Below are 26,018 nucleotides of genomic sequence, written 5' to 3' on the forward strand. Positions count from 1 at the left end.
CCCCCAAGTTAGTCTCTTCTAAAAACGGAATGTTTTTTAGTTAAAAGGAAAGGAAAAAGTCTCTCACCCCGCCAATAGAGTTTTTCAATCCTTGCATTCCGGAGCTGTCCCAACTTTGTCAGCCATTGCAGCTGGAATTTCTTGTCAAGAAAAAGGGCTTCTCCTGGATTGATCAGGGATTTTGTGATATCCCTGAGATCCAAGGAAGTGCCCTACACTATCACTGTCCCTTCATAAAATCGTTCAGCTTCGAGATAGTTTGGACCAAGATTGCAATGATCCAACTGAGATGACGGAGACACGTCTTGTTGAGGCTATTTGGGATGAGTTTGATTCTGTGGCTCTTGAGGACGTGGACAGGTTGCTGGGGAGGTTACATGCAACTACATGTTTACTGGACCCGTCTCCCTCCTGGTTAGTGCTGGCTGCTCAGGAAGTGACACGAGGCTGGCTCCAAGGGATTATAAATGCTTCTTTGGTGGAAGGGGTTTTCCCCGCCGCCTTGAAAGAGGCGGTGGTGAGACCTCTCCTCAAGAAGCCTTCCCTGGACCCAGCTATTTTGGGAAATTACCGTCCAGTCTCCAACCTTTGCTTTGTGGCGAAGGTTGTAGAGAGTGTGGTTGCATGGCAGCTCCCCTGGCACCTGGAGGAAGCTGTCTATCTAGACCCGTTCCAGTCCGGCTTCCGACCCGGTTACAGCATGGAGACGGCTTTGGTCGCATTGGTGGATGACCTCTGGAGGGCCAGGGACAGGGGTTGCTCCTCTGCCTTGGTCCTATTAGATCTCTCAGCAGCTTTTGATACCATCGACCATGGTATCCTGCTGCGCCGGCTGGAGGGATTGGGAGTGGGAGGCACCGTTTATCGGTGGTTCTCCTCCTATCTCTCCGATTGGTCGCAGACGGTGTTGACAGGGGGGCAGAGGTCGTCCGCGAGGCACCTCACTTGTGGGGTGCCCCAGGGGTCGATTCTCTCGCCTGCCCTGTTCAACATCTATATGAAGCCGCTGGGCGAGGTCATCAGTGGTTTCGGGGTGAGTTATCATCTGTACGCTGATGATACTCAGCTGTACTTTTCCACCCCGGACCACCCCAACGAAGCGGTCGAAGTGCTGTCCCGGTGCCTGGAAGCTGTACGGGTCTGGATGGGGAGAAACAGACTCAAGCTCAATCCCTCCAAGACGGAGTGGCTGTGGATGCCGGCACCCCGGTACAGTCAGCTGCATCCGCAGCTGACTGTTGGGGGTGAGTTAGTGGCCCCAAAGTAGGTGGTTCGCAACTTGGGCGTCCTCCTGGATGGACGGCTGTCCTTTGATGAACATCTGGCAGCCGTCTCCAGGAGGGCTTTTTACCAAGTTCGCTTGGTCCGCCAGTTGCGTTCCTTCCTTGACCGGGATGCCTTATGCACAGTCACCCACGCTCTGGTTACGTCTCGGTTGGATTACTGCAATGCTCTCTACATGGGGCTGCCCTTGAGGTGCACCCGGAGGCTGCAGTTAGTCCAGAATGCGGCTGCACGAGTAGTAACGGGAGCCACTCGTGGCTCCCACGTAACATCACTGCTCCGTAGTCTGCACTGGCTTCCTGTGGTCTTTTGGGTGCGCTTCAAGATTTTGGTTACCACCTTTAAAGCGCTCCATGGCTTAGGACCCGGGTACTTACGAGACCGCCTGCTGTTACCCTATGCCTCCCACCGACCCGTACGCTCTCACAGAGAAGGTCTCCTCAGGGTGCCGTCCGCCAAACAGTGTCGGCTGGCGGCCCCCAGGAGTAGGGTCTTCTCTGTGGGAGCATCTACGCTCTGGAATGAACTTCCCCCTGGCCTACGTCAAGTGCCTGATCTTCGGACCTTCAGTCGTGAGCTAAAAACACACTTATTTATTCAAGCGGGACTGGCATAATAGTTTTGATTTTAAATTGGGGTTTTATTAATATTTTTATAATTTTAAATTTAAATTTTTAAATTATCAGCCTTTTGTAATTTGCTACGGTTTAATTGTTGGTTTTAATTGTATATATCCTGTGTCTTATTTTTGGCTGTACACCGCCCTGAGTCCTTCGGGAGAAGGGCGGTATAAAAATTTAATAAATAAATAAATAAATAAAATAAATTTCACCGATGGATCTGGAGCTCCAGATTCACTGGACATTTCGTCGCGATGTCAGCCTCCCCTCCTCCGGAAGTGTAGTAAATAGTCTTGATGGAAGTCATCGAGCCAACCCCCGTAGTTCCCTTCATGGCTTTCTTCGTGGTATCCAGGGAGCTGGTGAATTGTTTAATGCAGATTTGGATTAATGTCAGGGTTCCAAGTAACACCCTCAAAGAAAGAAGATGCCGAGGCTTGAAGTTTCTCAAAGTTCCATTTTATAAGAGATGTCATATTGGCACACCTGGGAAAACCCAAATTTGAAAGTTTCCAGGTTTTCCCCACCCAAAGAAAAGTTCAAGTCCCTGCCCAATACCCACAAGTTCATCACATGGTCCAATCAAAACACCGTCCCAACCGGTGATGCCTCCCAGTTCCATCCTTCCAGGTGCAGAGCAAGTTGTCCTTGACTTTCTGAGAAAGGAATGTTATTATGACTACACATCACTCATGCTCCATACAATCCCCCTCCCAGTTTCCCACAGTAGTAAACATGGCAGGTCTGAAGGCTTAATGCAAAAGATGGCTTCCAGGACTGACACCAGGCAGTTGTCAGAAGTTAACAGAGACTTGAAGTCACTCTCCTCCCCTCAAAAGAAAAATCTTAATTAAGGCAAATTTTTACTTAAGAACCGTTCACAAGAGATTAAATTTGTCTTTAGAAATACTCTACAATATTAGTACTCAAAATGTCAAAATATCAAGATATTGATATTCATCCAGAATATCTTTCTGGATATTCATCCAGAAGTTAAACATAATGTGATGATACCTTAAGTAAGAAATATTAGCAAGAAATATTTATAATAAAATTATAATTAAAGTAACCTGTTGTCTGCTTATGTACTTATGTGTATTTTTGTATTTGTAACAAAAAAATAATAATTACCATTATTGTTATGTATAGGCAGAACTAATACTTTTACCTTTGCCATTACTAAAAGGAATTATAGTAAGTTCACATTTTTCATTTAGACTGATTATCAGAACACATTCACTGGCATAATTTCAATATGAATCCATTTCAATTATATTGTATAATGTGGTGTGATTTCCCTTTTTTGTTTGTTTGTTGCTGTAGTATATTTTAAAGGATTCCACAAACATTTTGCAAGTAAGAGAAGTAAAGCCCATAGTATTATCCCATCATTATCCACCATTCCAACTACAATTAATATATGACATTATCTTGTAAGGATTTTTAACTATTTTTCTGTCAACTCTGTATTCTCTCTTTGGCAGCATGTCTTCAAACTTTTAAGCAGAAATTATTCTTTGCTCTTTTCCGTTTCATTCTTTTTAGCTGGAGATATTTTTTAAAAAAAGTTTTTTATTAATAATCCAAAATTAAAAACATTGGACATAGATATGACATCACTGGTTCCAAACATCTTCCAACACTTTAAACTAAAACATAATAAACTAATGATAATATAATAATATATTTCTTATACGTTATTTACGCATAATATAATAATAATTTATACCTTATTTCTATACAATTATACATATCTATACATACATATACCTATCTATACAATTCACATACCCATTTATCTATAATAACGTATATATTTCTAGTCTAACACTACACATTTGTCTGGGCTATCCTCCTTTTATCTAACCATTCATAGAATTTTACCCAGAATTTATAGTACAATGTTTTGCTTTTATCCTTGAGTTCCAAGATAAGTCTATCCATTTCTGCACAGTTGAAAAATTTTAGTAGTATTTCCTCTTCAGTTGGGGTACCTTTCTCTTTCCACTTCTGAGCAAAAGCTATCCATGCCACTGTAAGTATATGCAGTAATAGATAATTTATGTCTTTCTTGTTTTTACCCTCTCATTCCCAAAAGGAAAAATTCCGGTTTGACTTCTATATTTATTAACAAAATTTCTTCTAACCAACTCTTTATTAGATTCCAATTTTTTTTTTGTCTTTGGGCATTCCCACCACATATGATAGAAGTTCCCTGGGCCCACCTCACACTGCCAGCATGCTGAAGAATTTCCCTTATTAGTTCATGCTAATCTTGTGGGGGGGAGGTGCCACCTATAAAACATCTTATATAAATTTTCCTTATATGAAGATGTTAATGTGATTTTTATTTTTTCCCCCATAAAGTCTGCCAATTGTCCAACTCAATATTATCATCGTTTCTTTGACTTGTTCCTCAATCGTGTCTTGTTCCAATAAATAGCAATAGAATAGAATAGAATAGAAATTTTATTGGCCAAATGTGGTTGGACACACAAGGAATTTGTCTTGGTGCATATGCTTTCAGTGTACCTAAAAGAAAAGATACCTTCATCAAGGTACAACACTTACAACACTTAATTATAGTCATAGGATACAAATTCAACACTTAATGATACATCACTTAATGATAGTCATAGGCTACAATTAAGCAAACAGGAAACAATCAATTGCAGTATACATCATTAGTGTACAAGCAACAAAGTTACAGTCATAAGTGGAAGGAGATGGGTGATGGGAACGATGAGAAGATTAATAGTAGTGCAGATTTAGTAAATAGTTTGACAGTGTTGAGGGAATTATTTGTTTAGCAGAGTGATGGTGTTTAGGAAAAAACTGTTCTTGTGTCTAGTTGTTCTGGTGTGCAGTGCTCTATAGGATTGTTTTGAGGGTAGGAGTTGAAACAGTTTATGTCCAGGATGTGAGGGATCTGTAAATATTTTCACAGCCCTCTTTTTGACTCGTGCAGTATACAGGTCCTCAATGGAAGGCAGGTTGGTAGCAATTGTTTTTTCTGCAGTTCTAATTATCCTCTGAAGTCTGTGTCTGTCTTGTTGGGTTGCAGAACCAAACCAGACAGTTATAGTGATGCAGATGACAGACTCAATAATTCCTCTGTAGAACTGAATTAGCAGCTCCTTGGTCAGATTGAGCTTTCTGAATTGGCACAGAAAGAACATTATTTGTTGTCCTTTTTTGATGACATTTATATATAATTTACTTATGGTCTTACCCTCCCTGTTTAATAAAATCTTATCTAATTCTGATAATTCTTGCTTTATGCCCCACTCCTTTTTGTCTTTTCTAAATTTAGATTGTATTTGGAGGTATGCCCACCATTCCAATTCAATTCCTTCTTCCTTTAAAATATTTCTTGCTTTCAATTCTCCCCTCTCATTCAATATATCTTTATAGGTGACAACCATCCCCATTTAATAAGATCTGGAAGAGTATACATTTCCAATGTTGACACCCAGTTGGGAATGTCTATATAGTTACTTCTTTTTGTCTTGATCCAAATATCTAATACAGCCCTCCTGATATAATGTTTTTCCTCCCATAAAATAGCGTGCCACTCTGTCTGTAAATCATGGTCTTCTAGTGCCAATAACCATGTATTTTTGAGATGCATCCACTAACTTATCCATACCAAAGCTGTTCCCTGATAGTATTTTCCCCAATTAGGCAAGCCAAATCCCCCTCTTTCTCTAGCGTCTTGTAGTGATTTTAATCTAATTTTCGTTTTTTTTCCTTGTCAGATGAATTTTGAAATATGTCTATCCAAATTTGTAAAAAAATCTTTTTCGAGCCAAATTAGTATGCACTGAAATAGAAACAACATTTTCGGTAGGACATTCATCTTAATGGTGGCTATCCTGCCCATTAAAGATAGCTGTAATTTTCCCCATTTTTCCAAATCAGACCTAATTTGTGCCATTAATTTAACATAATTATCTTCTTTGAGTGTGATGTATCTTGCAGTCAATTGAATTCCTAAATATCTAAAAAAAATAATTGTAATCTGAATATTTATCTTTCCCTCCAATTCTTTTTTTTTTTTTTTTTTTGCCCTTCAGTCATATTTTTGACTATAATTTTTGTTTTGTCCTTATTTATTTTTAGGTCTGCAACTTCTCTATATTCTTCCAGCACTGCCATCAGCCTAACACCAGATTATACAGGCTCTTCAATAATGAAGACAAGATCATTCTCAAATGCCTGTACTTTAAAATTTTCTTTCCTTATTTTTAAACCTTTGATCTGTTCATCTTCTTGAATTATTCTAATTAATATCTCTAATGATAAAATAAACAATAATGGTGATAGCAGATAACATTGTCTTGTTCCCTTTTGGATTGGAAAATTCTTCATTGTTTCCCTATTGATTACCACTTTGGCCTGTTGTCTAGAATAGATTGCTTTATACATCCTTATTACACCCCCCCCCAAAATCCATATAATTTAATTGTTCTAATATAAAGTCCCATTTGACATTATCAAAGGCTTTTTGTGCATCGATAAATATCAATGCCATCTGTTTTTCATTATGGACTTCATAATATTCTGAGGTATCTAAAATAGTCCTGATGATGTTCCTTATAGGCCTTCTGGGCAGGAAGCCGTTTTGGTCAGAATGAATAAAGGTCTCTAAAAATTTCTTTAATCTGTCTGCCATGATTGTCATAAAACAAATTGTAATCTGAATTGAGTAGAGATATCGGCGTATAATTTTTAATATAGGTCAAATTGGAATTTTCCTTAGGGATCAGTATAATTGTTGCTTCTTTCCACAATGCTGGTATCCTGGCTTCATTCAATGCATCATTATAGATCTCTAACAACAATGGATTTAATATCTCCTGGTGATTTTTATAGATTTCTGATGGCAGACCATCAGGACCTGGTGCTTTATTACTTTTTTGTTTTTTGATTGCCTAGGATATCTCAAATGCTGTTATTTCATTATTTAATAAATCTTTACATTCCACCGAGATTTTTGGTAGTCCTATTTTTTGCAGATATTGCAATATCTTACCTTCCTCTATCTTTTCTTTATCTTCATACAGATTTTTAAAGAACTTATAGGCCACCTTTCTCTTCCCCTCATTTTGACATATTAAAGCTCCCTCATCATTATATAATTTACTAATCTGACTTTTTTCCTTTCGTTTTTTTAATCTATAAGCCAACCAGTGTCCCAGTTTATTTGCATTCTCAAAAAAATTGTTTAATACTTTTTATTTGTTTTGCCATACTTTCCTTTTCAATAATATTCAATTTATATCTAATTGTATCTATTTGTTATTTCAACTCCCATTTTCTTTCTGTAATTCTTTCTCCATTTTACTGAGATCCTTCTCTAAATTTCTCTGCTGTTGCCTTTTTTGTTTATCTTTAGCCATATATGTTATTGCTATTCTTCTCATAAAAGCTTTTGCTGTATCCCCCAAATTTTGAGCGTTCGTATCCTCTTTTTTATTACTTTGAAAAACAGGCTCATTTGGTCATCCATCTTTAATTTAAACTCATTTTGATTCAAGATTGCTTTTTTTAAGGTCCACCTCCTTATACGCTTTCTACTTAATTTTGATAGCATTGTGATCTGCCCATGAGTTTATGTCAATATCAATTTCCTCAATTTCTAAATTTAACTTGATGCCCAGGCCATATCAATTCGAGACCAAGATTGATGTTTGCCAGAATAATATGTATATTTTTTCTTGTTCAATTCTTCCACCATTTTAAGAAATACGTTAGGTAATATCCTTCTAACAGCTTTCTTTAATCTATCATTTCTGTAATCTAGTTCTCTATCTACAATTTCATTAAAATCACCAATTATCTACATGTTATTGTATTCTAAATCTCCAATCATGTTCTGTAATTTCTTGTAAAATAGTTTTTGGCCCTCATTTGGAGCATATATTCCAACCAAGATCGTTTTTCTTTCATTCAAAGTTAACTCTACTATTAATATTCTATCCTCATCTTTACACATTTGTTTGGTCAGAATTCCTTTCTTTACATACATCACAATTCCCCCTTTCTTCTGCTGTGATGAAGATATAAACATATTCCCTAACTTGGTGCATTTTAATAGATGTTGATGTTGCTTCTTTATATGCATCTCTTGCAAAACTATTATATCCAAATTCATCTTATACAATTTTTTAAAGAAAGTTTTTCCTTTTTTCTGGAGCATTTAAACCATTAACATTTAAAGATAAAATTGTTATTTCTTCTTGTAAGCCTCTGCTTATATTTAGATCTTGTTGTCCTCATTTGCTGACTTCTTTGTATTCTTTGCATCCACCATCATTATATTTCCCATTGTCCATCTTTCCCATTTTCTTTCTCTTTAATTTGAGATTCCCTCTTATCTGGTAACTGCCCTCCTAGTTCTTCTTCTTCCCTTATTTCTCTTTCTTCCAACTCAACCTCACTGCCAAAATTCTGTTTGTAGAACTCTTCTACATTGTCAACCGTGTCCAGTCTAAACCTTTTTTCTCTCCAGGATACCATAATCCCTTCTGGAGTCAACTACCGGAAATTTACATTTTTTCTTGTTAGTTTAGATGTTAGCATTTGGTAGGGTCATCTTAATTCTCTTACCCTTCTAGGGACTTGTTTGAACACCACATGCTGTCTTCCTCATAGGTCCTCTCTGGTCCTATTTAGGATCTCATCACAAATCAATTTTTTGACTAATTTAATATGCACTTCTTTAGGTAAATTATGCCTGCGTGCATAATTAGTATGGATCCTATAGATTTCGTCCATTTTGTTGATCATTTCCTCTTTCCCGATTCCTAGTGCTTCCGCCAATAAGTCCACCATCATCTCAGGAAGGTTTTCACTCTTTTCTTCCCTACATTTTGGAATTGTAGGTAGTGGGCTGCTGTCAGCATTCCAGAAACTGCCCCTGCAGAAGTAAAAACTCCAAAGCAAGCATCTTTCAAAATTCTATTTACTAGGATACGTAAACTGGCACATCTGGGAAAACCCGAATCTGAGAGGTCCGGGTTTTCCATCAGTAAATCAACCCCCCCCCAAAACCATCCCCTGACTCAGTCGATCACATGCTCCAATCGCCAGCCATCCCATCTCGAGACAGCATTCTGACCACTCCTCCAGATGCAGGATCGGCCTGACCTTGACCGACAGGAAAAATGCTATTATGTCTAAAGGAGGGGTGAAATCTAATTTTTTTTGCCACCGGTCCAGTCGGCATGGCTTAGTGTGGGGGTGTGTGACTGTGTGGGCAGGACCAACATGACATCACTCATGTCACTCTTTATTTCTCCTCTTTTTCACCTCTCTCTCTTTCTTTCTTTTTCTTTCTTCTCTCTCTCTCTCCCTTTTTTCCTTCCTTCCTTTCTCTTTCCTTCTTCTCTCTCTCATCAGCCCCACTGCGTGGGGACTCTCATTCTGGCGGGGACAGCAGCTGATGGAGCTAACCGCCCCACATTCCAGCCACCCAGGAAGCCTCACCCTGGCTCCACTTACTAGCCCTGCATCCTGTCGCTCGCTGGTGGCTCCCACTCCTGCTCGCTGTTTCTGGGACTGCTGCCAAGACCTCAGATCTCCTTGTTGCTGCCTGCTGTCTACTGCCTCTCAACTGAGTGGCAGACAAGAAACAGCAGGCGCTGAAACTCTGTTCTGTTCCTTTAACATATCTTCTAAGTTAGTTTCAGACCCCCTTCTCGTCATGGGAGCTTTTGGTGGTTTAAAAGCCATTTTAATTTAAGTAAAGTCTCTAATTAGAATTGTAAAATCTCAAAGTCTCAAATAGTCTCAAATTAAAGTTGCAAAATAAAAACTTTCACCTTGCCTCCTATGGAGAGCTTCTATTCAGCTAAAATCCACAAAGACGAACTTCGCTTTCTCTCACAAGCAGCCTCCAATCCACTTCCTCTCAGACGCCATTTTTTCCTTCACTAAGTTAAAGTGAGAAAAAGTTTTCCCCTTTTTTAAAAGAAGTAGAAGTCAGCTCTCTTCTTGCTTCCCCAGTAATCAATCACTTTGGGAGAGAGGCGCCTCGTCGCTGGAGCGGCTCGGCCCATTAGGCACGTGCTTCGGCCTCTTTGTCAACTTGAAGGACGATCACGGGCCATATGGGCGCCTCTTTATCATCTTAGAGGACGCTCATGGGCTGGCTGCAAGGGGACCTTCTGAAGATCTTTGGCCCCCAGTTGGGTGAACTGAGGATGGTCCTGGACAATCCTAGCTTGACTACTGTAGAACTTCATCCTTTTCCCCCTCCCCTCATCCATAGACCACCCCTCGGGATTGGATATGAGGGGTTGGAGCTCTGACTTAATCATGGCGGTTTTTCATCCACCGCCTAAGAACTATATCTCGTCTGTCTTTCACCTTCATTACTGGTGTGTCAATTTTCATCTTGACAGGTCCAGGATGGGTCTGCCTGCCGGACTCTTATCATGCGGATATTTACAGCGGCTGACCTTCTTGCCCTGTGAGATTCCCCTCTCTTGAGGGTTTGGCCCCCACATTATCGAGGGCCCATCTTGAGGACGGGTTTTGGAACCCCGAGAGATGGCATGCCAAAAATAGGAGACTCAGGGGATTTTTAACTAATTGTTTTAATAGGTTTTTTAAGGGGAGTTTTAATGGGAATTTTAAGGGGAGGGTGGGGGGGAGGGATTTGACGGGTGGGGGAGAGAACCCATCGGGGAGGGATCCAGCCCCTGTGCTTGTTCGCGGCACTACTTCATCTGGTCTGAAGGCAGGGGGGGAGGGCTCTGTTCCAGGACTAGAGGGTTGTTCGATCTGTACGGTAAGTGGGAGAGGCAGATATGGCGGAGGGGGTGGCGTATCGAGAGTTGGGAGCACGTGTTCGATGTCTGAAAGCGATCACGTGCTCCGGCCCCCCAGTCCCTACCCGTTCCTCGGGCGGCCATGATCCTCAGAGCTTGGATCTTCGGCTGATGTTGTGTAATGCCCAGTCCGTGGCTAATAAAGCTCCCCTGATTTGCGATCTTATTCAGGGGGAGTCCGCGGACCTGATGGGCATTACGGAGACCTGGTTGGGTCCAGAGGGGGGGGGATTCCCCTTGTTGAGCTGTGCCCTCCAGGTTTCCGAGCATTTCATCAGCCGAGGGCCCAAGGTAGGGGTGGGGGGTGGGGGTTGTTATTAAGGAAGATCTAGAGCCGAGGGAGGCCACTGTTCCTCAGATTGCCGGCTGTGAATCCCTCTATGTGCGGTGGGGCCATAGGAATCAGTTGGGCTTGTTGATCACGTACCTGGCTCCTTGCTGCGTGACCACAGCCCTGCCTGAGCTGTTGGAGGTACTTGCCGCTGTGGCGGTTGAGACCCCCAGACTTATAGTCATGGGGGATTTCAACCTTCCATCAGCCGGCTTGTTATCGACGGCAGCTCGGGAGTTCCAGGCTTCCATGATGGCCTTGGACTTAATTCGAGTAAATGATGGCCCTACGCACATGGGGGGAGGCACGCTGGATCTTATTTATATCTCTGGACAGTGGTTAAATGATCTGGAATTAGATGATTTAGTAACAGAACCAATGTCATGGTCCGATCATTTTCTCCTTCGCCTAGACTTCTGAACCACCACTCACCATCGCAGGGAGACGGAACCTATACGTTGGTTCCGTCCCAGGCGCCTGATGGACCCCGAGAGGTTCCTGACGGAGCTTGGGCCATTCCCTGAGGATCTGGCCCACGGCACGACTGAGGAACTAGTCGTGGCCTGGGAACAGGCCACGGCTGGGGCCTTGGACCGTGTCGCGCCTTTGCGGCCTCTGACCCAGCGCAGATCTCGTTCGGCCCCTTGGTTCTCCGAGGGGCTGAGGGAGATGAAACGCCGGAGAAGATGCCTAGAGAGCACCTGGAGGTCCAGTCGTTCCGAAGCTGATCGGACACTAGTTAGGTCCTATTCTAGGACCTACCTAGTAGCAATGAGGGAGACGAGGCATTCTTACGCCTCCACCCTCATTGCGTCGGCAGATAACCGCCCGGCCGCCCTGTTTCGGGTGACCCGCTCCCTCCTTCATCAGGAGGTGCGGGATGACCCTTTGCAGGGACGAGCCGAGGAGTTTAGTGGTTATCTATACGATAAAATCGCTCAGCTCCGGGATGGTCTGGACCAAAATTGGGATGATCCAAGCGAGGGAGAGGAGACACGTCTTGTTGAGCCGGTTTGGGATGAGTTTGACCCTGTGGCTCCCGAGGACATGGACAGGTTGTTGGGGAGGCTTCACGCCACGACATGTTTACTTGACCCGTGTCCTTCCTGGCTGGTACTGGCCACTCAGGAGGTGACACGAGGCTGGCTCCAGAGGATTATCAACGCTTCTCTGTTGGAAGGGGTTTTCCCTGCCGCCTTGAAAGAGGTGGTGGTGAGACCCCTCCTCAAGAAGCCCTCCCTGGACCCAGCTATTTTGGGTAATTATCGTCCAGTCTCCAACCTTCGCTTCGTTGCGAAGGTTGTAGAGAGTGCTGTGGCGCGACAGCTACCCAATACCTGGATGAAGCCGTCTATCTAGACCCGTTCCAGTCCGGCTTTTGACCCGGATACAGCACGGAGACAGCTTTGGTCGCATTGGTGGATGATCTCTGGAGGGCCAGGGACAGGGGTTACTCCTCTGCCCTGGTCCTATTAGACCTCTCAGCGGCTTTTGATACCATCGACCATGGTATCTTGCTGCGCCGGCTGGGGGGATTGGGATTGGGAGGCACCGTGTATCGGTGGTTCTCCTCCTATCTCTCCAACCGGTCGCAGACGGTGTTGACAGGGGGCCAGAGGTCGACCGCGAGGTGCCTCACTTGTGGGGTGCCGCAGGGGTCGATTCTCTCGCCCCTGCTGTTCAACATCTACATGAAGCCGTTGGGTGAGATCATCAGTGGCTTCGGGGTGAGATACCAGCAGTACGCTGATGACACCCAGCTGTACTTTTCCACCCCGGGCCACCCCAATGAAGTTGTTGAAGTGCTGTCCTGGTGCTTGGAAGCCTTACGGGTCTGGATGGGGAGAAACAGGCTCAAGCTTAATCCCTCCAAGACGGAGTGGCTGTGGATGCCAGCATCCCGATTCAGCCAGCTGCTGCTGCAGCTGACTGTTGGAGGCGAGTTATTGGCCCCAAAGGATAGGGTGCGCAACTTAGGTGTCCTCCTGGATGAACGGCTGTCGTTTGAAGATCATTTGACGGCTGTCTCCAGGAGGGCCTTCCACCAGGTTCGCCTGGTTCGGCAGTTGCGCCCCTTCCTTGATCGGGATGCCTTGTGCACAGTCACTCATGCGCTCGTTACCTCTCGCTTGGATTATTGTAATGCTCTCTACATGGGGCTCCCCTTGAAGTGCACTCGGAGGCTTCAGTTAGTCCAGAATGCAGCTGCGCAGGTGATAGAGGGAGCTACGCGTAGCTCCCATGTAACACCGCTCCTGCGCAGACTGCACTGGCTACCTGTGGCCTTTCGAGTGCACTTTAAGGTGTTGGTTATGACCTTTAAAGCGCTCCATGGCTTAGGGCCTGGGTACTTACGGGACCGCCTGCTGTTACCACATGCCTCCCACCGACCCGTACACTCTCACAGAGAGGGACTTCTCAGGGTGCCGTCCGCCAAACAATGTCGGCTGGCGGCCCCCAGGGGAAGGGCCTTCTCTGTGGGGGCTCCCACACTCTGGAACGAGCTTCCCCTGGGTTTACGCCAAATACCTGACCTTCGGACATTCCGTTGCGAACTGAAGACACATCTTTTCATTCGCGCGGGGCTGGCTTGAATTGAATTTTATTAATTTTAAATTCTTATTAATTAATTTAAATGGGGTTTTTAGTTTATGTTATATTTTAACTTTTCAGGCTAATTTTAAAATAAGTTTTTTAATTTGCATTTTAAATTGTATATTGTATTATCTGTTTTATTTTTGCCTGTACACCGCCCTGAGTCCTTCGGGAGAAGGGCGGTATAAAAATCAAATAAATAATAATAAAAAAAATAATAACTTGTATTTGTCCCCGTCTGCTTATAGTATTCAAAACGGAATCAGTTGAGCAGAGGTGGGCGTCTTCCTCTTGTCCTGCCTAATTAGCAGGATCGAGCTGAGTCTGGAGTAGGGCTGGGTTAGGCAGGCACCCCTCCGAGACTCTGCATAACAAAGCAGAGCCCCTGGGGCAACCTTCTGCTCTCCAGCCACTCTAGGCTATTCTCTTTCACCCAGAGAAAAGCTTTGAAGCTGGCTAACAGCTGTTCTCCGCTGTTACACCAGCTTTTACAGGATCTCGGTTCGGGACGCCATTCCAGACGTCCTCCAGGGAAGACGGAAGCCACCATTTGATCTTTCCCTTTGCATCATTTCTTCAATGGACCTTTGCCCTGCTGGACTCAGTTCCACTGTCATAGTTTGGGCCCCTTGCCCCTTTCCTGTGCCTATTCTCGTCAAATTAGGAATACTTGTCATTTTTGCTATCACTTTAAATGAACCTCCCCACTTCCTTATAGTCCTCTTATATTTCTCCAGCACATCCAAGCTGTCACTATTCCAACTATTCATGTTTCAGTGCTTTGATTTATATCTTTCACTAGATATCATATATTTTAAGTGCCTTTTAGTTTTGGCGTCCTTAAATCAATCTAATCTTCCAAGAAATCAATTTAAAACATTCAACAATATGAACAATTAATTAGTAACAACATATATAATTAAATCACTTATAATGTTAATGATATCAGTAATTAATGCAGTAGATAGTAGAAATAGTAATCAAAATAGTGAGAAAAAAGAATGGTAATCATAAAGATAGTTTCTTAAGGGTATCCCACATCTACACCACAATATAATACAGTTAATTTTCTCTATTTCTATACGAACACTATTTCACAAGTTTTGTCACATCCAAAATTACACACAGATTCTCCATGATTTATACATTAGTTGGCAGCAAGCTCACAAAAGTAGTTCTTATTTTCCTTTGAATTGTCTTTCCTTCTTTAAATTATCTCCGGTTTTTCCTTGGCCAGTAGATGTCTCACTTACTCCCTGTTATATTACTCAGCAATCAGTCTCTCTTCAAAATATCTGTAACCTCTGATTAATCAGCACTTTTGCTTTCAAACTTTGAATTGTCTGCTTCCTTAATGTCAAATCATCAATAATAGCAAGATTACCCCTTGGCTCTTTTCCCTCACTCCACCAATGTTATCTATCACATTGAAATAATCTCTTTTAAGCCCAAACTTGCCATTTGCCACTTTACTTTGGACGGAACTTCCTCCTTCCTAGGGCCTCCTTCTTCCTCTTCCCTCTTTAAAAATCCTCCAGGAAGATCTTTCACCCCGGATCACTCGCACGAGGCTGCCAAGATCACTTTACCCCAGATCCATCTCTCTGTTGTCCTGCTATTCCACCGTTATTGTCATCCAGCTGTCTGCTGTCATTTGTTCACAGCCACCATTATGGGCCAACTTCTTTCCCTGATCAGCTTTTCCGAGGTTTTCCTGCCATCCACTATCCCGACCACCACCGAGAACTGCACCACAGAGCGCCCCTTTCTTCCGATCCCCCTCCATGGGATCTGGGACTCCAAAAAGTCGATCGATTGAAAATTGCTGTGAAAGCAACTCTCTAAATCAGAGCACCGTTTTACACAGCTTTCCCCCTTGACGGCTGGCCTCGTACCCCCTTTACTGGAGACATTAATATCTTAGCTATTAGTCTGCCACAGCACTGTTTATAATAGAGGGCGGGGTGTCTCCGGGCGGGGCGTCTCCGGGTTCCCTTGGGAGGAGTCCCGGAGCGCTCTCCCTCCGGCGGCGCGGCCGACGATGGCGGCGGCGGTGACGGCGGCGGCGGCCCGGCCTTTTCCAGCGGCCGGGCCTTTTCCAGCAGCGGCAGCGGTCCGGCAGAGGTCCGGCAGCGGTCCGGCCCTCTCCAGGCCGGGCGGCAGCGGCCTGGCTGGGCGGCAGTGGCCGGGCTTTTCCAGCGGCGGCGGCGGCGGCCGGTTTTTCCGGCGGTTTTCCGGCGGCGGTGGTCGGCGGCCTGGCTTGGCCCTGCTTTGGGAGGGGCCTAGAGCCTCTCTCCCCTTTGTCCCCCCTCGTCTGCGGTGCCGGTGTGGGAGCAGCCTGGCCCTTATCCAACAGTGGCGGCGGAGGCCGAGTCCTTCGGTGGCGGCGGCGGCCTGGCCTGGAGGCTCTTTCCCCCCGGCAGCGGTAGTGTCGGTGTCGGTGACGGTGACGGCGGTGGCGGCGGCCTGGCGGGACCGGCTTGGCCAGGGCCTAGCCTGTTGGTGGTTGACTGGGTCCGGCGAACTGTGGCATGACCCAGCAAACCTGGCGGGTGAGTGGCCTATTCCAGTTGGAGGCCTGGCTTAGCGGCCACAAAGAGGCCCGACGGTCGCCTTCTTTGTCATCTTGAAGGCTGTCCACGGGTCCAGGGGACGCCCTCGCCACCACCTGGAGGACGTCTATAGACCGTCAGTGGGGGCTTTTTGAGTCCTTTGACCCCCCCGGACTTTTGGAGAGATGCCTCGTCGGTGGAGCAGCTTGGCCCACTAGGCGCGTGTTTCGTCCTCTGTGTCAACTTGAAGGGCGATCACGGGCCATGTAGGCACCTTTACCATCTTTGAGGATGCCCATGGGCTGGCTGCAAGGATCGCTTGAAGACCTTTGGTCCCCAGTGGGGAATAGAGGATAGTCCTGGACAACCCTAGCTTGACTATTGTAGGACTATATCCTCTCCCCCCCCCCTGTGCCCATAGACCACCCCTCGGGACTGGAGAAGAGGGGTTGGAGCTCTGACTTAATCATGGCGGTTTGTTCATCTACCGCCCAAGACCTATATCCCGCCTGTCTTCTACTGGAACTCCTGGTGCGTCAATTTCCATCTTGACAGGTCCAGGATGGGTCCGTTGCGGACTTTACCATGCGGACATTTACAGCGGCTGACCTTCTTGCCTCGAGATTCCCTCTCTCATGGTCTGGCCTCCACATTATCGAGGGTCCATCTTGAGGACGGGTTTTGGAACCCCGAGAGATGGCATGCCAAAATAGGAGACTCAGGGATTTTAATTAATTATTTTAATAGGGTTTTAAAGGAATTTTAATGGGAATTTTAAGGGAGGTAGAAACTGACGGGTCTGGGTTGGAGGGGGGGGAGGGTAGCGTTGGGTGGGGGTGGGAGGGTTAGGGCGGGTGAGGGGGGTAGCCCGTCGGGAGGGAAACCAGTTCCAACGCATGCTCGTGGCGACTATCAAATGGGTTCGGAGGTTATGGGGGGGGAGTGTGTTCCTTTGTGTGAGGGTGAGTCTATTTGCACGGTAAGTGGGAGGGGCAGATATGGCGGAAGGGGGGGATCGTATCGACATAGGGGGTCACGCGTTCGATGTTTACAGGCGATCGCGTGCCCCGATCCCCCTGACTTCTCCCGTTCCCCGGATGGTCAAGACCCTCAGAGCCTGGGCCTGCGTCTGATGTTATGCAACGCACGGTCCGTGGCCAATAAGGCCCCCCTAATACATGATCTGATTCAGGGGGGTGCCGCGGATATTATAGGCGTTACGGAGACCTGGTTGGGCACTGAAGGGGGTGTGCCCCTGGTCGAGATGTGCCCACCGGGTTTCCGTGCATTCCATCAGCCGAGGGCCCAGGGTAGGGGTGGAGGGTGGCGGTTGCTATTAAAGAGAGTCTAGAGCCGAGGGAGACCACTGTACCTCAGATCGCCGGGTGTGAATCCCTCTTTGTGAGGTGGGGTCATAGATGTCAGATGGGCTTGCTGGTCGCGTACCTGGCTCCTTGCTGCATGACAGCTGCCCTGCCCGAGCTCCTGGAGGTGCTTGCCGGGGTGGCAGTGGAGACCCCCAGACTGTTAGTCATGGGGGACTTTAACTTGCCATCTGCCGGCTCGTCATCGACGGTAGCTCGGGAGTTCTTGGCCTCCATGACGGCCTTGGACCTGACTCAAGTAGTGGATGGCCCCACTCACATCGGGGGAGGCACACTGGACCTGATTTTTGTCTCTGGTCAGTGGTCGAGAGATCTGGACTTAAAGGAAATAGTCATTGAACCTTTGTCATGGTCAGATCACTCTCTCCTTCGCCTGGACTTTCTGACCGCTACCCAACACCGCAGGGAGACGGAACCACTACGATGGTACCGTCCCAGGCGCCTGATGGACCCAGAGAGGTTTCGGACGGAGCTTGGGCCACTTCCTGAGGGTCTGGCTCACGGCACGGCAGAGGAACTAGCTGCAGCCTGGGAACGGGCTGCGGCTGGGGCTTTAGACCGTGTCGTGCCTTTGCGGACTCTGACCCGGCGCAGATCCCAACCGGCTCCTTGGTTCTCCGAGGAGCTGAGGGGGATGAAACGCGGAAGAAGACGCCTAGAGAGTTCCTGGAGGTCCAGCCGTTCAGAGGCTGATCGGACACTAGTTAGATCCTATACTAGGACCTACCTAGTGGCACTGAGGGAAGCGAGGCGCCCCACGCCTCCTCCCTCATTGCGCCGGCAGATAACCGCCCAGCTGCCCTGTTCGGGTGACCCGCCTCCTTCACCAGGGGAGCGGGATGACCCGCTATGGGACGTGCTGAGGAGTTTAACGGTTATCTATACGATAAAATCGTTCAGCTTAGGGACGGTCTGGACCAAAATTGTGGTGATTCAGACGGGGTATCTGAGGGCGGTCTTGGTGATGTTGTTTGGGATGAGTTTGACCCTGTGACTCCCGAGGACATGGACAGGTTGCTGGGTAGATTGAATGCCACCATGTGTTTACTGGACCCGTGCCCCTCCTGGCTGGTGCTGGCCACTCAGGAGGTGACACGAGGCTGGCTCCAGGGGCTTACGAGTGCTTCCTTGTTGGAGGGAGTCTTTCCGGCCGCCTTGAAAGAGGCGGTGGTGAGGCCCCTCCTCAAGAAGCCTTCCCTGGACCCGGCTGTTTTAGGTAACTATCGTCCGGTCTCCAACCCGCCGGCGAAGGTTGTAGAGAGTATGGTGGCATATCAGTTTCCCCTGCACCTGGAGGAAACTGTCTATCTGGACCTGCTCCAGTCCGGCTTCCGACCCGGTTACAGCACTGAGACGGCTTTGGTCGCGTTGGTGGATGATCTCTGGAGGCCAGGGATAGGGGTTATTCCTCTGCCCTGGTCCTATTAGACCTCTCAGCGGCTTTTGATACCATCGACCATGGTATCCTGCTGCGCCGGTTGGAGGGATTGGGAGTGGGAGGCACCGTTTATCGGTGATTCTCCTCCTATCTCTCCGACCGGTCGCAGACGGTGTTGACGGGGGGGCAGAGGTCGACCCCGGGGCGCCTCACTTGTGGGTGCCGCAGGGCCCATTCTCTCGCCCCTTCTGTTCAACATCTATATGAAGCCGCTGGGTGAGATCATCAGTGGCTTCGGTGTGAGGTACCAGCTGTACGCTGATGACACCCAGCTGTACTTTTCCACACCAGGCCACCCCAATGAAGCTATCGAAGTGCTGTCCCGGTGTTTGGAAGCCGTACGGGTCTGGATGGGGAGAAACAGGCTCAAGCTCAATCCCTCCAAGACGGAGTGGCTGTGGATGCCGGCATCCCGGTACAGTCAGCTGAGTCCGCGGCTGACTGTCGGGAGCGAGTCATTGGCTCCGATGGAGAGGGTGCGCAATCTGGGCGTTCTCCTGGATGCACGGCTGTCTTTTGAAGATCATTTGACGGCCGTCTCCAGGAGAGCTTTCCACCAGGTTCGCCTGGTGCGCCAGTTGCGCCCCTTTCTAGACCGGGATGCCTTGTGCACAGTCACTCACGCCCTTGTGACGCCTCGCCTGACTACTGCAATGCTCTACATGGGGCTCCCCTTGAAGGGCATCCGGAGGCTGCAGTTGGTCCAGAATGCAGCGGCGCGGGTGATAGAGGGAGCCCCTCGTGGCTCCCGAGTGACACCTATCCTGCGCAGGCTGCACTGGCTACCTGTGGCCTTCCGGGTGCGCTTCAAGGTGTTGGTGAACGTCTTTAAAGCGCTCCATGGCATAGGGCCGGGTTACTTACGGGACCGCCTGCTGCTACCGAATACCTCTCACCGACCCGTGCGCTCTCACAGAGAGGGACTCCTTGGGGTGCCGTCGGCGCGACAGTGTCGTCTGGCGACACCCAGGGGAAGGGCCTTCTCTGTGGGGGCTCCCGCCCTCTGGAACGAACTCCCCCCAGGACTTCGTCAACTTCCGGACCTCCGAACCTTTCGCCGCGAGCTCAAAACTCACTTATTTATTTGCGCTGGACTGGGTTAGTTTTTTATGGGTTTTTTAATGGGTTTTATTGATGGGTTTTTAATGGGTTTTTTAATGGGTTTTATTATTTGCTAAATTTTAATTGCGGCCAAATTGAATAAGTTTTTAGTGGTATTTTAATAGTATTTATTTTGTAATAGGACTGTTTATTTTATCTGGCTGTAAACCGCCCTGAGTCCTTCGGGAGAAGGGCGTAATAAAAATTTAAATAATAAATAAATAAATAAATAGAGATTAGAGTTAACGTAAGGTAGAATAATAAGTAAAATTATAGCAATTCCATTATATAATCCTCTGGCTACAATTTGCAGTATATAGTGATAAATACTTGTGCATTTCTCTTGATAATTCCATATCTACATTGCTTAAATGAAATGTCTGGGTGGGAGAAATAATACACTATCATAAGATGGTGTTGCATCACTATATTAATACAGCAATTTAACAGTAAATAATTAGCAGGGGTGAAATCCAGCAGGTTCTGACAGATTCTGGAGAACCTGTAGCGGAAATTTTGAGTAGTTAGGAGAACCAGCAAATTCCACCTCTGGCTGGCCCTAGAGTGGGGTGGGAATGGAGATTTTGCAATATCCTTCCCCCAGGAGTGGGGAGGGAATGGGGATTTTGCAGTATCCTTCCCCTGGAGTGGGGTGGGAATGGAGATTTTGCAGTATCCTTCCCCTGCCATGCCCACCAAGCCATGCCCACCAAGCCACACCCACAGAACTGGTAGTAAAAAAATTGAATTTCACCACTGATAATTAGGATTGGTATGGGGCAGACAGTGGGAATCTTAACGGTTTCTGAATACTCAGTCTTTCACCTTAAAAACAAGTTTGAATTAGGCATTTAATATGCTTTACTCTTTAATCTATATGCCAAACTGTCATAATGAAGAGTGCCATAGAGATCATAAGCTATCAGTTGAAAAGACTATAAACTGCAACTAAAATAATAAACTTCTAGACTTTTTTCTCTGTGGTTTTTTAAAAAAAAATAATTTTATCTATAGTTTCTTCTTTAACATCCATAAGTGCTTAGTGAACAGTTTATTGTATGTGTCAATATACTTTATATACAATACTAATAATAATGATACTATTTAGATATACAAAGTCATAATCTTTCAACTTCTAGCATTTGTGTTTACATTAAGATTATAATACATTCTATTATATATCAGTATACATAATACTATTTACCCTATTTCTACTTTCTATCTCTTTTTTCTACCTCTTAATAAAATAGCCATCATATTAAGAAGTATTCTATATCTATCCATCATCTCTTGCCCTTTTTAAAAGTTCAACTCTTATTGAGCTTTTGGTAAATGTTTCATGTTTCTCGCTTGGGATCTTGTATCTCCTAACATCATGCTTATTTAATCTAAGTATTTCCTCTGCCTCAATACCTATCTCTTGCTGTTGGAACTCTAGAGCACCCATCTGTAATTCTTTCATCACTTTTGGGAGATCTTTCTCTTTATTCTCTTCTATATTTTTAACTCTTTAAAAATAATCTATTTATCTGTTGCATTTTAAGAATGATTAATATCTTTTCCATATCCTTATCTGTTTGTCTCATTTTTTGATTTATCTATTCTTTCCTTAGCTCCTTCTGGTTTTTCCTTTATTTTCTGAATTTTTTGTTCATTCTTTATTGTCATTTGCTGGGGGTTTTCTAGTCTCATATCTGTATCCTGCATCAGATTCCTTGTCATATCTTCCTGAATACATTGAAACATCAATAATATGTCTTTATAAACTGTATTTGTCTTCCCCTGTTGAAACATTTTGTAGTAATTTAATAGGCAGAAAGTTACTCAATATTCCACCAATATCCCAATTGCCCAGAAACCCCAAAAATGCCAATATTAGTGAAGTTTACTCAGTCTTAAAACTGTTCCTCAAAATCCCCTAAACTTATAGTCTTTAAAGTTTTCCAATTTGCTCCCTCTAAATTATCCAAATTTTTAAGTCTTGTTTAATTTTTCTTCTTCCACTTTATAAGGTGTTCTATCAAATAGTATTAATAATCCAAATTGGCCCACCAAATCTCCCCAAATCTCTTTAATTCACAGAATCCAGTGTTCAGTTTCAAGGATGTTTCTTGTTAATTATAGTTCATCTTGCCTTAAAAATCTTCAAAAGGTTTACTAAATACTTCCAAGCAGCCAAAATGCCAGTAGATATGGAACCAAAATAAAGAGGCCTTCCAGGTATTGTTTGCCTTTCACTATTTCCTTTCTTCTCCTCTTAGTTTTTCTTCTGTTTCTTCTGTTATCTTCTTTCATCAGAAGATGGCACCCCAGCTCTAAGTTCCAGCCTCAAACAGAGCAAAGATAGAACAACTGACTGTCAAACTGCTTGAGTAGAAAGAGGGGAAAAAACACAATTCCTTTTTCTTTATACAATTTCTTCTGGTAATCAGACATTATTATCTGCAAATTATGTCACTTTTCAGACTACTACAAGTTCCAGTCTAGGCTTTCTATATTTTAAAACTTCATAATCTTCTATTAAATGTTTGGTTCACTTTTGTGTCTGAAATCTTTCTCTCTATGTTAAATCGCTGCTTTCTTCGCATTTCAGAGAGTCCTTTTTTAAAAAAAAGAAAATTCTTTTATTTGGGTTCAAATCTCTAATATAGAAGTTGAAAGTCATCTCACCCAGTTCCAAACCTCTGTCCACACCACTGCAGTTTATAATCTTCTTGTCCTGGTTGTCACAGCTTCGGTCTTGCCAAAATGGCCATTGTCTCTGCTGCCAATCTGGAGGGATTCTTTGGATCAAATGAGGAAATTGCTGTTTCCTCACAATCTGCAAAGCATCCCTCCTTTCTTTCTTTCTTTTTTTTTTTATTGAAAGAGTTTTAAAAAACAAAAACATTTTCCCCCTTTTCCCCTCCCCCAAAAACCCTCCCTCCCCGGCTTCACGGGTCAATCACAAGGTATAGTTAAAAATAAAACAAACATAGAATAAAATTTTCCCTTCCAATCCAAATAACCACATCCAAAGCTTTTCATCTCCCAACTCCCCCTATTACATAAAATAACTTTCTAATTATTCAAAGGCAATCTGATATTTCTTAATCTGATATCTGTTTTGTAGATAATCAATCCATTTTTTCCATTCAATTAAATATCTTTCCTGCGTATTGTCTTTTAAAAACGCTGAAATTTTAGCCATCTCAGCCAAATTAATGACTTTCAGTATCCATTCTTCTATTGTAGGTACCTCTTCTTTCTTCCAGTATTGTCCAATCAACAGTCTTGCTGCTGTTATTAAATTCAAAATCAATTTAGTCTCAATCCCTGTACAATCCGTTATAATTCCCAAAAGGAAAAATCCCTCCTTTCTTCACCAGCCCTTAGGGTGGTTTTGGCCCCAAAGGGTCTCCTGGCAAACAGGTATCAGCTGGGTTTCGCAAAGCTCGGTGGAGCTCCACTATCCCATATCCGTCTGCTGCAACGCCAACCAGTCAGAAATATATCACCACTAATAATAAATAAATAATGATGGCTTATCAATGCACAGTTACACTTGTCATACCTAGTATCCTGTATTTTAGAAAGATAGCATTTTGAAAGTAATTTTGAAATTATTTATATAACTTTGACATTGGTCTTTGTATCATCTTCATTCAATGAGTATTATGAACTGAAAAAGTTACGGTATTAATAAATTTGTACAATAAAGCTTATTCAAAGAAATTAAGTGATTAAATGAGCAAGTAATTAAATGAGAAATTAAAAAACAAATCTGTAAAAACTATGTGGAATGTCTATCTTGTAAAACCTAAAAAATAAAAGACAACAGATAAAAAACAATGTTAGTCCAGTCTTCCATTTTTTGGTTTTAGGGAAGGTTATTTTTTATAGAATAGAATAAGCTGGAAGGGACCTTGGAGGTCTTCTAGTCCAGTCTTCTGCTCAAGCAGAACTTATACCATTTCAGATAAGTGACTATCTAGCGTCTAGACTCTTCTTAAAACATCCAGTGATGGAGCGCTCACGATTTCTGGAGGCAAGCTGTTCCATTGGTTAATTGTCCTCACTGTTAGGAAGTTATTTCTTAATTCCAGGTTGATTCTCTCTTTGATTAGTTTCCAGCCATTGTTTCTTGTCCTACTCTCTGGTGCTTTGGAAAATAATTTGACCCCCCTCTTTTTTGGGGCAGCCCCTCAAATACTGGATTACTGCTATCATATAACCCCTAATTCTTCTTTTCTTTAGACTAGCCAAACCCAAATCCTGCAGCCATTCTTCATAATGTGGTTGTTTGGCAGCTACACAGGGTTTTTAGATGAAATGGATTATCTGGACCCCTTTCAGTCAGGATTCAAGCCCGGTTATGGGACAGAAATAGCATTGGGCACACTTGTGGATGATCTTTGATAAGAGCAAGGTGGGGTAGTGCAACCATCCTTCTCTTCTGATTTCTCAGCAGCCTTTAATACCATTGACTATGGTAACCTTTTGAACCAGCTGTGAGTTCAATTTCAAGAACTGGCCATAAGTGTCCATATTCAGTGCCATTACAATTTCAAAGGTCACTGAATAAATGATCATTAATCATGAATTACCTATAAACCTCTCCTCCCATTCGCTTATGGTATCTCAGTTATCACATCATCTAAAATAGATGGATTAGTTTCTCTGTTTATGTAAATAATAATGAAGTGCATACTCCTAATTAAAATTTTACACACACACACACACACACACACACACACACACACACACACACACACAGAGATACTATACTACTATATATAGTAAAAAATAATATGACTGAGTTATAGTTTTATCTTACAAATGAATTTTTGATATTTTAAAGGTATCCAAAGATCTGCCTGACAAAGAGAAAGAAATTGAATGTATATTAAGTGACTTGAATCAATTTGAACAACAGTTAAGTCAGCTAAGATTGTGGCTTACTCCCATCAAGGATCAATTGGTACTATACAATCAAGTGGATCAACCTGGAACTTTTGACATTAAGGTAATGTTTAATTTGGATGTTTTTCTAAATATTTATCTATACATTGTAAAATCTATTTAAAATTCAATTATTTTCTTTATAAAAAAGTAGTACAAGACACAATGATGCAGTCATAAATAGTTGTTTAGTTATTTAAATGTTATGTAATTATCCATTTGTATTATTTGGTTATTTCATTTTTAATTAAAATATACATTTTAGTTAAAATATACATTTTAACCATGTGCCACTTCTATTAAGTATAACTAAATACAGAAATGGGATTCACCTTATTTCACCTTATCTCAGTTAGGCCAACCCACAAGTATATATGGTAATACTTTTTAAAAGTATTAAAAATATAACCTTTATATAACCTTAATAACCAATATAACCTTTGGATTTTTAAGCTAAATATCATGAAAAATGGATAATTTGTGAATTAGCCACAGATAAACCAATTGTGGGTTCACTGGAGAAGAGTCTAATGCTGGGAACGATTGAGGGCAAAAGAAGAAGGGGATGATAGAGAATGAAGTGGCTGGATGGAGTCACTGAAGCAGTCAGCGTGAGCTTAAATGGACTCTGGGGGATGGTAGAGGACAGGAAGGCCTGGAGGAACATTGTCCATGGGATCGCAATGGGTTGGACATGACTTCAAGACTAACAACAACAATAAAACAATTGTGAAACTTAAAAACCAGGGGTAGTATTCACTTACCTTCGCTACTGGTTCACAAATATGAGCATGTGCACATATGCAGGGCCTTCCGTGCATGCGCAGAGTGTCAAAAATGGGACGTGATAACATCAGGGTGGATGGGTGGACCATCCCACAGCCGCTATGAAAATGTAGAGGGTGAACTAATCTGCAGGTGGCGCATTTCACAT

At 44.1% G+C, this 26,018-nt stretch overlaps 1 protein-coding gene across 8 annotated transcripts in view; it reads left to right on the forward strand.

The window, feature by feature from the left end:
* Nucleotides 1-26,018, forward strand: part of DMD (dystrophin) — a 1,918,566-nt gene that overhangs the window by 1,123,176 nt on the left and 769,372 nt on the right. For all 8 annotated transcript variants that reach the window (XR_009155503.1, XR_009155504.1, XM_058186507.1 and 5 more), the window contains one exon: nucleotides 24,984-25,148. Coding sequence is in view for 6 of the 8 variants with exons in the window: in XM_058186507.1 (XP_058042490.1) it covers nucleotides 24,984-25,148 (165 nt within the window). In the remaining 2 variants the exon portion in view is untranslated. The remainder of the gene's footprint in view (nucleotides 1-24,983; nucleotides 25,149-26,018) is intronic.

The sequence above is a fragment of the Ahaetulla prasina genome, chromosome 5, assembly GCF_028640845.1.
Source record: "Ahaetulla prasina isolate Xishuangbanna chromosome 5, ASM2864084v1, whole genome shotgun sequence".
In the NCBI taxonomy this organism is placed as follows: domain Eukaryota; kingdom Metazoa; phylum Chordata; class Lepidosauria; order Squamata; family Colubridae; genus Ahaetulla; species Ahaetulla prasina.